The 14,673-nt window shown below is 39.0% G+C and overlaps 1 protein-coding gene across 2 annotated transcripts in view; it reads right to left on the bottom strand.

The window, feature by feature from the left end:
- The window catches only part of HMCN1 (hemicentin 1), a 354,179-nt gene that overhangs the window by 67,963 nt on the left and 271,543 nt on the right, over positions 1-14,673 (bottom strand). For both annotated transcript variants that reach the window (XM_006267576.4, XM_019500190.2), the window contains exons 64-71: positions 14,136-14,295; positions 13,120-13,244; positions 10,154-10,337; positions 9,882-9,979; positions 9,079-9,357; positions 7,822-8,018; positions 6,582-6,663; positions 5,272-5,408 (exon numbers count right to left, since the gene is read on the bottom strand). In XM_006267576.4, coding sequence (XP_006267638.2) covers positions 5,272-5,408; positions 6,582-6,663; positions 7,822-8,018; positions 9,079-9,357; positions 9,882-9,979; positions 10,154-10,337; positions 13,120-13,244; positions 14,136-14,295 — 1,262 coding nt within the window. The remainder of the gene's footprint in view (positions 1-5,271; positions 5,409-6,581; positions 6,664-7,821; positions 8,019-9,078; positions 9,358-9,881; positions 9,980-10,153; positions 10,338-13,119; positions 13,245-14,135; positions 14,296-14,673) is intronic.

Below are 14,673 nucleotides of genomic sequence, written 5' to 3'. Positions count from 1 at the left end.
GTGAAAATCTTTTGGTTCTTATTTGTCTGGACCAGATTTGAAGCAGCACAGCACAGCAAACTCCAGTGTTCAAAATCATGAGTCAGGTTCCATACAATCATGAAACTAGTTTAAAAATCATTTGATTTAAAAAATCCTGAACACAGTGTTCTCTTCATTCTTTGGCTTTTGAGCCTCTCAGCTGGATTCTCAGTCTCATTTTCAAACTTTACTACAAAACCACAAGGGGTAGATACTTATTTTTGTTGTGAGGTTTTATTTTTTTTAAGTTGCAATTCTCACCTTATTATTTAACTCTGGAAGCTGGGGTTTTAAAGAACAACGAATATTACAAGACTACTAATAAACTGCAAGAATTGGCAACACTAGGCTTGGACTTTCATTCTATAACCTCTTCTGTGCAGGTATACTCCATACTGCCAAGCCCCACTACAGCTCCATGAAGTCACAAGTGTTCATCAATGTGGAATAAATAGGCACATTGATACCTCAGAGTTAATTACCCACTTTCCATAGCCAATCCCTTGGGCAAAGTCTGCTTTAAATGTTAAATGTAGGTATGTGTAATAACTGATAGGGGATGGGGAGGTTCTATGCTTCTGTGACCTATATACATACAACTGATAAGACTTTAGAGCAGTGATTCTCAACCAAGATGACCTGAGATTCTTTCAAGGTGCTGTGGGGATGCCATGCAATGTTAGCACTGTTAGATGTGCAAATATAATTCACAAGATAAACCCAGAGATACCAAATAGGACTCCATAGTGTCAAAAACATTCTGACCTGTTGTGGTCTTTCTGAATGATGTGCAACAGAAGAATTGCTCTGTTATTTTTCTGTAGTCAAAACACGAGTGAAAACTACAAGCTGACATTTTCCAAGGGGTGCCTCAAGTGCATCAAGGGGTACCTTGAGTCTTTCAAGATTGAAAAGCACTGCCTTAGAGGCATCTACTATAATATCAAGGGAAATAAATTAGTTCACTCTTACGACTACAAAGTATTTTTAAAAACACAGTAGCATATATGATTTAGATGTGCTCCAAAATACAGTTCTTATGAAGGGTAAAAGTCCATTGGATCCTACTTAATAAAACCTGAAAACACTGTTCTTTTATGATCTGATCTGAAGCTCAATTCAACTAACAGAAAGATTTGCACTGAATTCAACGGGCTTTTAATTGAGTCCCTTGTGCCTCTAAATTAGTAAATACTCTTACTAAGGCCTGATTCTGTATTCCTGAGAATCTGAACCGTGTAGTATAAACAATGCCAATGTACAAGCAATACAATTCCTAGAGCTACAGGATGCGAGATCCACCTCTTGTTCTGATGCTAGAGATGATGATAATACTACCAAGATACACAGGATATATACTCATTGTAGCTGTTAGAGGTGGAACAGAGAGAAGATTGAAATATAACCAGTGGAAGGAACTTTTATTTAAAAGCTCTTAAGTGAGAGGTATAAAATATATGCTTGTTTAATATTATAAAAATAATAAATTCTGTTTAAATAATTATTAGGTCCCAATAATGTTGAAATAACACCATCCAAAAGCAATTTTTTTCCAAATAATTCCTTTTGTTGAAAGTGAAATGGTCCACTTTGTTCAGGACAAAGGAGAATTGCTCAGGCTGAAGTAATCCCTCTTTCCATTTACGTGTAAAGCTCTCCCTCCATGCCATTTGTTACTAGTAGGTTAATAATACTGAGGTTAAGAAAGCATTTGACAAATTGTGTTCCCAATCAAAACATTGCATTTTGCCTTATTAAGGCTGGAAGCATTCTACCTCCAGTTAGACTTCCAGGAGATCAAAACCAGACAAAGAAATGGAATAAATAATAGGGCTGTGTGAAACAGCACGGTTTCGTTTCAACTTCCATTTCGTCGTTTTGAAGGAACAGTGTTTCATTTCATCATTTCATTTAATTTTGACGCGCTGTTCTATTTTATTTTGTCAAAACTGTTTTGCTGTTTCGAGGCGTTTTGGCATTTCGCCCAAAGGCTATAAGGAGGAATCATAAACATGCCTAAAACTTTGTCATTTCTTGCCTGATTCAGATGAAAATTGCAGGGATGGTAGCCCCTTCTGAGGACATAAAGTTTGCCAAGTTTTGAGAAGGTAGGTGCAGAAGTTTCTGGGAAACTGCACCTCAAGCTGTTCAAAGCAAAACTCCTGACACTTGCTGGCAATGGCAGCCTCCTCTCATCCAGCGTGCAGATCTGGGGGCCCACATCCCCAGGAGGGCTTTGGAGCTGTCCTGGATTCCTCCTGGCAGTGCAAGCCCCTTTAGCTGTGTGTGCTGGATAAGAGAAGGCTGCTGCTGCTGCTTGGGACTAGTGCTGGGCACAGGCTGTGCTCAGCACTGGGGAAGATTGATGCTGCCACCAGTACCAGGTGGCAGAGGCAGCCTTCTCTCACCCAGTGCACAGATACAGTGGCCCAGGCTGTGCCAAACTCCTCCCAGGGGTACAAGCCCCTGGATCTCCATGCTGGTTGAGTGGAGGCTGCCGCTGCCACCTGGACCAACGCTGGGGAAGACTGATGCTGTCGTCAGTCCCAGGTGGCAGAGGCCATAGACATCCCAGGGATGCTGGCCCCCAGATCTGCGCACCAGATGGGAGGAGGCTGCCGCTGCTGCCTGGGACCAGCGCTGAAGCCAAGTAAGCCTTGCTTCAGAACTCAAAATATTTTGAAACTTTTGAAACATTTTGAGTGCTCTTCTTTTGTTTTGAAGCCTTTTGTTTAGTTTCAATTTTGCTGTTTCAAGCACGAAATGCATCAAAACAGCTTTGAATGAAACTCCCGGTGAAATTTCGTGCAGCCCTAGTAAATATACATGTTGACAGAACTACACAAACACAGAAATGTAGCAAGGGATAAAGTAAACCCAACCTAAACAAGTTGTATTTGACATGGCAAATTATGAAATAATTTAATCTGGACTCTGTGGTTCTTTTGTTAAGCCCATGTGGATTTATTGGTAGTAAAATATGATGGATGGTTAGATTCTAGAAAAGGAAAACCTCTATTCAACCAAAACACAGGGACAGTGCAAGTATCACCACCTTGCTCAACTAATATACCTCAATCTTAGAATATATCTACACTGACATGCAATGTTGAGTTGCTTGAACTAGCTCAAGTACAAGAGGCAGTCTAGCCATGGCAGAACAGAATTTAGTGCTCCTGTGGTTAGGCTGCTTCCCACTCCATGGGAACATCTAAATGAGATGCTGACTGTGCAGTAGTCCAATACTACTGCCCAATAGTGTTGAGTGGCAAAAATCATGATGTAATGCTACTGCTCAGTGGCATAATACTACTGTGCAGTAGCATCACAAAAAAAAAGGTGTTTGCTGGCACTACTGCACAGTAACTCAGGTTACTGTGCATTTATTTAGTACTTGTATAAACAGATGGAGGAAATATGAGTACAAACAAGTACTAAATAAATGATTGGTAACGGCGTCTCATGTAGACAGCCAATTTAATCCGCAGTGTAGACATACTCTTAGAGGGAGGAAATGCAGGGCTGATTAATCCTGCAAAAAAAATTCACATACAACTGAAGAACTGTGATTATGTTTCAATGACATCTACAAGACTCCTTAATTTATTTCCTTTATGCATATTACTTGCATAGGTGGCTTTCTTTGTTTGTTTGTTCGCTTTACCTTTAAAATAAATCACATTAAAGGAAGTGAAATTCTCAGATACTTGTGTGTATATACATTTTCCAAGAGGGAAAATAATTTTTCAGAAGCCTTCACACAAACATGGTCAAATCTCCTTTTAACCCCTTGTTTATAAAAAGTCTCCTCCAATTAAAGACAGAAACAATAGTAGATGAGATGACTTACATTTTCAACCACATCACTAAAAATGAATAGCACCCAAAGGAAATATGCTTGTCTGTGGTTGAACTACTTTGGTTTATTCCTTTGACCTAATCAGAAGATACTTTTGAAACAGTGTCTTCTCTATCAGTGCACAGTTTCTCAATATCTAAATCTAGGACACATTTAATGAAGAATACTAGCTCACAATTAATAGCCAGACTTTGTGCTTTAAGTTTAAATTAGTTAAGGATTACATGGATGGGAATTCACTCCAATTTTAAAAAAGCAAGAGATACATCCTTATACAAACTCCAGGCAGAGGAAGAGTTTGTGGAGGAGTCACTATTTCAATAGTGGAGCAGTCACTGTTTGAAAACATAATTTTTAATTAATCAATTAATAAACTTTTTCCACAAAGGAAACAAAATTGGAATCAAACTCTTTTTTTCTGGAACCTTTTCTGATGTAGCCATGATTTCTCTTTGCCGATTGAAAGATCATGTCAGTATTGTGATGGCTCCCTAGTCCAAATTATTTGAACTAACCCTATCTGAATGTACAGGTATAATCTCTTGTCAGAGGAACCTGAGACACTCATACAAAAATAATGTCTGTACTCATCATAAAGGATTATTAATAGCTCATTGGCTACAGTTATGGGAGAGACATCTAATGAGCTGCTGGTTTATCTTGACATTCTTTACTTACAAGTAAAAGGCAATATACAGTAAAAAAAACCCCTCATTACTCAGCATAGTTTGCAGTGTAGACATAACCTCACAGGGGCATCTTTGCCAAACTCAGTGTAATATTAGGGATGGTCAACAGTCCAATGGGAAAGGGAAATGAAAAATCTGCATAGGTCTATGTGGATGATGAGCAATAGTTAAACTATTCTGTTCTTGCTCCTCTGATTTAATCAATAAGTATTTGATGTCTTACATATGAAATTCTGAGTCAAGAGATGCATAATGTAGACCTACAGTGGTTACAAAAATTATTTGGTTACTTCTTTTCAATAAAAGGAATAATCTTCCCTTTCTAAATATTACTATAATGTGAGGATACATAAAATACCCAGAGTAAATGTATAGTGTAATCTTTCTCAGCTACCTTTCCTGGGAAGCCATTCAGGAGTATACCGAAGGCTTCTAGTATTGCTCAAAGGATCCAGGAGGAGTAAGGGATCCCCCTAAAGGAAAAGAAAACAAATAACTAAGGGGTGACCAGTTCACACGGTTGCTTTCTTCATCTACTTATTCAGGGCCAACTATAACTGGGCTAGGGCCACTCAACTTTCTTTTGATCTCAAGGAACTACAACTCTGTTGTGCTGCGGGAGCAAGTGAGTGGAATCACAAAAAATTCAGGCATCTTATGCAGAGATGCAACAGAGTGGTGGAAAACATGCAGAAAATGTACCTGTAACAGTGCTCCATTTTTAAGCCATGTAATTGTAGGAGGTGGGACTGCATCTGACTTGCACTCCAATATAACTTGTCTGTTCTGCAGCACAGTGACATCCTGAGGACCACTGGTGCCAGCAATGTTAGGGGGAACTGTTAAAAATATTAAGAAAAAGAAGTGCAATAAATATGAACTTAAATATCCCTGTGGAAGAAATTTCAGTGTAGTTATCAAATAAGCTTTTGTGACTGATCCATAATATCAGCACTGCTACAATTAACTGGTTTTAGTTTTCAGTTCTTTTACCTGCACAATACATATCACCCTCATTTGACTGGTCACAAGACACACTAAGTAAACCACTGATTAACAGAAATTAACTCAGAATACACTTAGTAAAGAATCTAGTGCTTAGCCAGGTGGAGTGGAGGTACCAAACTGGTTCCCTAACATTATCAGCAGACCTAGGAAAATGAATCTCATTTTTATTGCTTTTATACAGGAAAAAGCAAAACCTCAATCTGATTAAAAAAATATTTCATTCTTTTCTTGAACTGCCTGTAGGACCTGCATAATTCTGCAAGAAGCAGAAGCGGACTCATCTGAGGTAAATTTCTGCAACCCTACTTTTGTTACGGCATACTATGTTATAATGAATGTCCTCCATAGGACAGAGAAGAAATTAAAGCTATCATCCTAGCCTCCCAAAACTAGATTAACAAGATATACAAGGACTATTCTACACTTGAAGAAGCTTTGGGTATCCTGCTTCATCTACCATTTGATTTTTTGATAGTCTGTCCTTGTTATTCCTTCTCAGCCTCATTGAAAAAAAATCAAAGGATATTGATGCATTTCAACCACCCTTGTGTGTTCTATTGTGAACAGTTACTTTGATATACAAACATTAAGTATCTGAACCGAGTGTAATATCATTTTCTCAAAAGATGTACCATTTTGTCTATCTTCCTGTCATTTGTTTACTCCTTTACTTTTTTAAGAACAGGAATATGTAAAAGCAGAAGACTGAGAATTTAATAAACCTTTATTGCACAGTCCACTTTGCTTCCTTGAAAGAACTACGCTTTGTTACTTAATCCTTCCATTTTCTGTTCTAGAAAGAACAGGAAAGAAGAGGACAGACACAATGCAAAACTCAGATCAGATCACTGAATGAGGTATATAGTCTTTTGTCTTGTAAAGCACTTTTTAGTGGATATTCTCTAGCTTTTAAGAGCAGTTGATAGTTGCAGTTTTAGGTCTTATTAAGTGTCAAGGAACCCCAAATTAAACCCCAAATTAAAAACCCCAAATTAAAAACTTACCATGCACTCTTACTAAATACTCTTTATCATCATCTCCTGCAGGGCTAGATGCTAAGCATGTGTATCTTCCTGTGTCCTCTACCTATGGGACACCCAAACAATTTCAGCAGAAACTCCAGAATAGGAACAAATCAATTAGTCAATGTAGTAAAAATCATAGAATCAAAGAAAATTAGAGTTGGAAGGGACCTCAGGAGGTTATCTAACCCAACCCCGTGCTCAAAGCAGGACCATCCCCAACTAAATCATCCCAGCCAAAGCTTTGTTTAGCCAGGTCTTAAAAAACTCCAAGGATGAAGATTCCACAACCTCTAAAGAACACTGTTCCAGTGTTTTATTACCCTTCTAGTGAGCAAGTCTTTCTAATGTGCAACCTAAACGTCCCTTACTACAACTTGAAACCATTGCTTCTTGTTCTGTCAAAAAGATGATGACGATGTTTGTCAGGTAATGAAAATAAAAGAAAACAAGGGCTAGATTGTGGACATTAAGGTCCGTGGCAGATGTTCAGTTAAAAGGCGCAATGAGATCTGACCTGTGATACCAATAATTGTGCCTCCTGCCATGCCACACTGTGTGTTGGGAGGCAGAATTGTGGGATTGGGAATGAGCTCCCAATTGTGCACTATTGCTGGTGCAGGGGAAGCCCAGACTCATGATCCTGATCTCCCTCTGCAGCAGCAAGTAGCAAACTGGGTGCCCAGTGCGCTTGACTCTGAAGCACTACTGAGGCTGGGAGCCCCAAGCAGCTTATCCGCCTGGCCATATGTTCAGTTAAAGGTACAATGGGAACCAGCCATTCTGGAGTACATTTGAGAGCAGCGGGGCTGAATCACAGTAGGAATACATCTTAAGTTGTGGTAATAATGTACCTGCAGCTGTCTCAGTTCAGAAAACTTTGAAAGCAGGAAGTGAAATATATCTTCTCCAACTCCAATTATAGTAGGCAGAACTACCTGATCTAGAATCTGACCACGGCAGTCATTAATCCCTCTATTGCTCAGAGGAGTACATTGGAGATTATTAATAACCACAATGATTAGGACTGTGACTATGCATTTTGTCAGAAAGATATTGCAATACTTCCTCACAGTGTGCTGGTTGTAGACAAAGAAATAAGGGGGAAGGATGCCCTTATTGAAATATCAGCTCTATTTCCCATCAAAGTGCAAATCAAAACCAGCTCTGCAAAGTCATCTAGTATTTCCAAACCAGCCTTAATTAAAAATATATTGACTACCTGGGCACTAGCTATCCTAAGCACCTCTCCTCCTCTCAGGACATGAACATTTTCATTCTGGGGGAGTGGGCGCCCATCCTTCATCCAGGTGATTTTTGGGACTGGAATGCCATTTGAAATACAATGAAGTTCCAGTGGATTGTTAACAACCACAGATATTTCTTCTGATTGATCAGATCCATTGATATGAGGGGGATCTGCAGGAAGGAAAGACAACCCAGGTTCTTTACTTACATAAAAATTCACACCTCTAAAATATGATGGGCAGTCAAATAGTTAAAGTAGCACAATACAAATAATTGGTTTTACTTTCCAATACATTTTACAGATAAAAGTATCACCTTTCTTTGACTGGAAACAACTTATTTCCTAAAATGCATTTTGGAAAATAATTGACAGAATCCAGCACTTAACCAGAGAGTGGCGGTACAAAAAGGGACTGACAGATGTGCAGGCCCCCGCTTTAACTCATGGCACTTTGCAGAATGCACCATGAATTAGAGCTCTATCCTCCTCCCCTCATTCCCCCCCGATTCAACAAATGTTTGCCTTTTAGGAATTGAGCCTACCTACAGGAGCCCTGAGAGCCTGCCTGCAGTGGAGCAACCACCCCTTTTCCTCAGTCCTCACCACCCAGTCTGCAAGAAGGTAAAGGGGAGAGGGGAGGGGGAGAAAGTTATAGGTTTGGGTTTGCCTGGCCTGGGCTGAAGGAGAGGGGATGGGGGGCTTCAATCTACCTGCCTTCCCTCCAGCTCAGGCCAGGCACCCTGCAGCTTGCTCCTCCTCCCCTTTCTCCACTTCCTTCCTCCAAAGTGGAGTGCCTTCATCTGATCCCTTATTTGATGAGTGTTAATTTGTCATGCTATCAGCCATTTATAAAGGGCCTTGCAGCCATGCATGTGTCACAGCACAGCTGTATAGAGTACTTTCAGGGGGCTGACTGCATGACAAATGTAACTTCTGTCTGCACCCAAAATGAATCCCTAACATTATCAATAGACATTAAAAAAAGGTTTATCACATTTTTATTACTTTTATACAGGGAAAGTAAAAACTAGTATAAAGATGTTTCACTGTGTTCGTGTACAGCCCATAGGAACTGCTTAGTTCTACAAATGGCTGATTCATTTGGGGGGAAATTTTGCAACCCACTAATGCATTATATTCCTGATTGGGTAACTGACTTGCCGTGTAACAGTGAGCATCTCATATTCATCTATCACTTGCATATTGTTTGACTGGACAATTAACACTTACCCAGGACTTTTAGGGTGAAATGTTTGCTAACTTCCCCTGCTTCATTGGAGGCTGTGCAGGTGTATCTGCCCGTGTCATCAATCTCTGTCTTTGCAATATGAAAGACCATCCCTTGATTACTTATAGTCATATTGGGTCCAAGACTCAAAACCTGCCCATTTTTAAGCCATGACATCTTAGGGGTGGGTGTGCCATCACTTAAGCACATAACTGAAGCAGTATTGCCTTTCACAATAATCACTTCCTCTGTTCCTCCTGCATTATCCATGTTTGGTGGTACTGAGGAAAAAGACAAGGTTATTATGGAATGCACTCAAAAGCTAACACTTACCCTAAAAATGCACTGTAGTTAAGCAAATAATTTTCTAGGTATCTTATACCTTAAGTTAGTGTGTACATGGAAATTCAAATAGGAATACTACTCTCTATATATTGAACCATGAAAAGTCTATAATACAGTATATATGCCAATGAAAGTAAATATGGTTTTAAGGTTAAAATATTTTTTCTGTAAAGAAAATTTGCAAAACTGAAAAGTTCCATAAAACAACTGAAGAAGATACACTTTAACAGAATCCACACTGTTGAATTAATAAGAAAGAATACAGAACTTGTTCCTTGAGGGGAAAAAAAAATCTATACCCTTACAAGGTTAAATATATTTACATTATCCAGATTGTTTCAGTCAGGACAAAATTTCTCACTCTTACATTTAGGATATTAGCCAAATAATGTGACTTTTTTTACTTTATGAAAAAGTGATAAAATGTGACTAAGAATGTGAATATCACAAAAAGACCTACCATAAACTTGAAGACTGTAATGTTTATTGTCAACTCCAGCTCTATTAGATGCTACACAAGTATACACACCAACATCAGACAGGTGAGCTCTCGCAATTCTGAAGAAAATACAAATGAAGTTATAGCATACAAGGGGCTGCATTATTCCACCTTGAATATGATAAAATCTGGTCCAAGAGGGCCAAATTTTAAATTTGTCTGTGCCAGTAGCAGCAGAATTGCCTAGATTTACCCAAAATTACCTTACCTATATAGTTTAACTAACAACTCACCTGAGAATCTGTCCAGCAGACAGCAACCTGATTTGAGATGAGATAGAAAGAGGAAGCCCATTTTTAAGCCAGTTGATTTGTGGAGGTGGAGTGCCAGTAGCAGTGCATTCAATGTTTACAGAAGTGTCCAATAAGGCAGTCAGCTCCTCTGGTTCAACCTTATTATTGAGTATTGCTGGTGGAACTACATTTTAGGACAAATGAAGAAGAGAGGTGTTAAAATTAGTTCTTCAAAATTCTCTCTATTGCTTGAGTGGTCTAATCTTGCCCTGACCCCCTGGGTGCTAAAAACAGAACTACAAAAATGAAGTGAGATCAAAATAGGAATATTCCTACAGATTCCAATTAATATTCAAGTACGTACAGGCTTCTTCATTGTAGCAATCAAGAAATCCTTTAATGTCAGTAACTGAAGATCACACACCTAATTTACATATACATTTATAGTGTAAACATCAAGTGTATACAATACAACCAACAACCCTACAATAATAATATTTGTCATTTTTGGCTTTATTAAAATTAGTTGGAGACTATATATAGAACACATTACTATATGTAAATTAATCAACTGTGCCCTCACAGATGCATGGAGCCATACTGTCCTATAAAGACCTGGAAATAGCTTTTATTCATTAAGAAATGGCCAACATCTACTTGCCCTAGTCCTGTTTAGCCTGACTTTCTCCAGCTTAACACCTGGTATAGTGACTGACACCTGCCTAAAATGCTACCAAAGCAGAGTTCCATTTATTCCATATCACTAGTAGCATTTTACAGCCCTTTTTCCACAGCTATATAGATGACAGTATGTAAGATGATGGGGCAGATCCAACAGGGGTACAATGGTGCAATTGTACCCCCCTTTGATTCTTGGTCTACCCAAAGTTTGAAAGCAACTGCTGGCAGGGGCAGCAGCATTTTTATTCAGGCAGCAGTAAGGGAGTCATAGTAATCTACCTGGTTCCTTCTAAGCTTCTAAGATGGTAAAAATTCTCTCTCCTTTTTAGTGGTCTTGCTGTTCCACTAATAAAGGTACCCTGCTTTCTGCAATTTTGCCATGTTAGCTGCCCCTGGTAATCTAGCTCGTATTTTACAGCTCTGCAGACTGTGTTTAACTCTAGCTAAAATAATTAACTCCAATGTGAAAACAACTTTCAGCAAAACACTGGATGTACTGTTAAGATGCTTAGGAAGGCTAGATTTTATTTTATGAATCTGAAAACAAATGTACCATTTATTATAACAACTTTGGGACGAAGGACATCATATTTTTTATTATTTTTGCCTAGTTTGCTGTGTTTTTTTAATACACAATACATCATGTAGAAAATGAATGACCATTCCAATTAAGTTATATTTGTTTTGCTTAATTTTTAAACTAAATAATATAGCCCTGGGCCCCTAAGATATTAAAAAGGCTTCTAGTTTCTTTTTAACTGGAGAAAAATGTGTTGTTATATTTGATGATGTATCACACCATCTGCACCCCCCGTTCTCAAAATCCTAAATCTACTCATGGTTAAAGAGAATTATGAACACTGTCATCCATGGCATATTTTGTATGACACAAGCAAGATATGGTCCAATATATTTTCCAATTGCTTAAAATCTTTTATAAAGTGAATACTTTTCAAAACAAAAGCACTTTATATTCCAGCTCGTTGCTTTTATACTCCAGTTTTAGGCAAGCATAATTCAATTGGAATAAATAGAGCTAAAATGATGTAAAGCTGGAGTAAAGCAGTAGTTAATATGGCCTACAACAGTGGTTCCCAACACAGTACCCGTGGGTGCCATGGCACCCCCCCCCAGCTTATTCAGGTGCCCATATGCATTTTCACGATCAGTAAAAATCAATATTCCAACAAAACTGCTGTCACTGCCGACTGAACTCAGAACAACACTTCAAAATTTTTTTCACAAAATGTTTTTTCTACATACCTCAAGGATCATGAATGTTGCAATGGTGGGGTGGATGGGGCATCCCACAGATGTGCAGGGCTCCCCCCCCGTGAACCTGGAAGTGGATTGGAAATACTTCCGGTCCACTTGTGAGTCTGCCATCGACCATGGAGGGGCACCCCCCCTGCACCTCCCCGGGTCTGCAATTGGCCGCAGGGGGACCCTGGCTGCCCCCTCCCCCAACCCAGGAGGCACTAGTCACCGAGCCAGGGAGGCTGGTGCTTCTGGTCCACTTCTAGGTCTGCTGCAGAGCAGGCTGGGGACCCCCCGTGCTCCTGTGGGATGCTCCATCCGCCCCACTGTCTCAGCATTCACGAGCCACCTGGTAGCTTGAGGTATGTAGAAAAAACATTTAAAGCTGTGTCTATGTCCAAATCACCCAATCTTTCCAAATCTCTCCAAATCAATTCAGAGGGTCCCAATTCAATTCAGAGAGGCTAAAGGGTCTCCCAATTGGATTCAGATTTGGAGATTTGGCCACTGAATTGGACTGAATCTCCACCGAATCGAATCAGTGACCGAAGCTTCCCACAACCCCAGCGCTTACTACTCCCTCCCCAAATGAAACTATGTGCATGTGCATATCCAGGATTCTAAATTCTAAAGTTTAATATTCATACTGGCACCCACTGCTTTTTCTTTTAAATTTGAATGTGCCCTTGGGCACATGAACATTGGGAATCTGTGGCCTACACCTTCTTGTCCCTCTCTCTGAGAAAAATCATAATGGGAAGAAGTTCTGTTTTACTGATTATATCCTGGGAACTGCTTTCTGTTTATTCCAAAATCTATTAATCAGAAATTATTTCAATTATTTTGGTCCTCTACAGTATGTTCTATTAAATATGTTTAGTGACATTTACATCAATACCCTGTACATTAAATTGAAAACATACGATTATATAGACATGCAGCATTGTGTGAAAACAGGCATTCATTTCTTGGCTTTGTAACAATAAAACCCAGAATCAAACATCAATGTGTCACCTGTGGAAACGCACCATATACATTCAGATTGAAAATTCGGTCTTCTTCTCCTGCTGGATTAGTAGCCACACAAGTGTATTTCCCCGCATCAGTTGTTAGAGCTCTGAGAATATTTAATGTGCTGCCATCTGGTGTCACTCTGCATAAAAGGTCAAAGTACAGTATTTATTTACACACTCGAGCTCATTTTCACATGTCATTCAAGTCACCCCATTCCTTATTGAAATTCTACCCTCCGTATTTGTTTTTAATCTAGTTATATAAGGATATTTTTCTGAGTGAATGCTTTTGCTGTTTCAGCTTCCACTTGGATTCAGTTCCATCACAAGCTTCAAAGAATCTATATCCCAAAGAATGAGAATCAAATGGGTCCATTATTATTACTTTTTCCATACAGCCTTCACATAATAGAAATGGCTAAGGAAAAATCTGGAGATGTTTTATGTACACACCTACACACCTCTCAACCATTTAAAAATGAAAATAAAAACTCAGAATCAGGGAATATATCACCTTCCCAGAGTTGCATATCTTATTTTATCAGCCTAGTGGTTTAGGTTGTGTCTCTTGACTGTACCAGATAAGTGGTATAAAGGTGGCATAAAGATGACATACAGGCACCTTTACGCCTTGTTTGGCCCAAGTTGTATCACCAACCCATCAACCACCACATGACTGGTTGCAACAATCTGACCCATTAACTCACCAAAATTGCATTGTCTTACAAATCTATGTTGGACTGACTTCAAACATAAAAACTAATTCTTCATAGAGCAGTAGAGGAAGGAAAAAACACCTTTATTACTCCTACCTGGACTGCTAAATGTACAAAGTAAAACAAGGCAGAGAAGCAGAAAATCTACATGATTGACAAAATATCCTAGAGTCAAAACATTAAAGATCTGGAAACCTATTAGCCCACCTGAATCAACCCCTCTTTCAGAAAAGTGTGTTTGGTTCCCAGTTTTCTCATCTCTCTGTTTGTACTGTGAATTCAGAAAGAGAAGATGCAGTGTACATTTTTACTTGCCTTATTCTTTGTGATTCATTACTAGGAACTGATTTTCCATCTTTAAGCCACTGCAAAACAGGTGTGGGAATACCATTGGCATTGCAGACAAGCTGGAAACTTTCTCCCAGAAGGACACTGACATCACTTGGCATTTCCGATCCAGCAATATTTGGAGGAACTTTGGAAGGGTCAAGAAGAGAAAAATCAATTTTTCCAATAAAACAAAAACAGGCCAAATGCTAATCTGTACTGGGATATATCAGGAGCCCCTCCACCTGTTTCAATGGAGTATTCCCATTTATTCTAAATTACGTGTTTGGGGAGACTTCTCCTGACAGAATAGTTACAAAAAATGAATAAAAAACTTGCTTAACCATTCATCTATTCCCTCCAATATATGCAGAGATCAGTTTATGTTCAGCAGATTGATAATACTAATAGAAAAGGCCAGTTAATATGCATAATATTAAAATAATCTCTGCCCAAAAACAGGGAAGAATCAGTGGTGAATGTAGAAGTGGATGGCAATTTGGGCAGCAGCAACCACTAGATGATT

The sequence above is a fragment of the Alligator mississippiensis genome, chromosome 5 (genome assembly GCF_030867095.1).
Source record: "Alligator mississippiensis isolate rAllMis1 chromosome 5, rAllMis1, whole genome shotgun sequence".
NCBI classification, from domain to species: Eukaryota; Metazoa; Chordata; order Crocodylia; family Alligatoridae; genus Alligator; species Alligator mississippiensis.
This window is presented reverse-complemented; position numbering and strand designations above follow the sequence as displayed.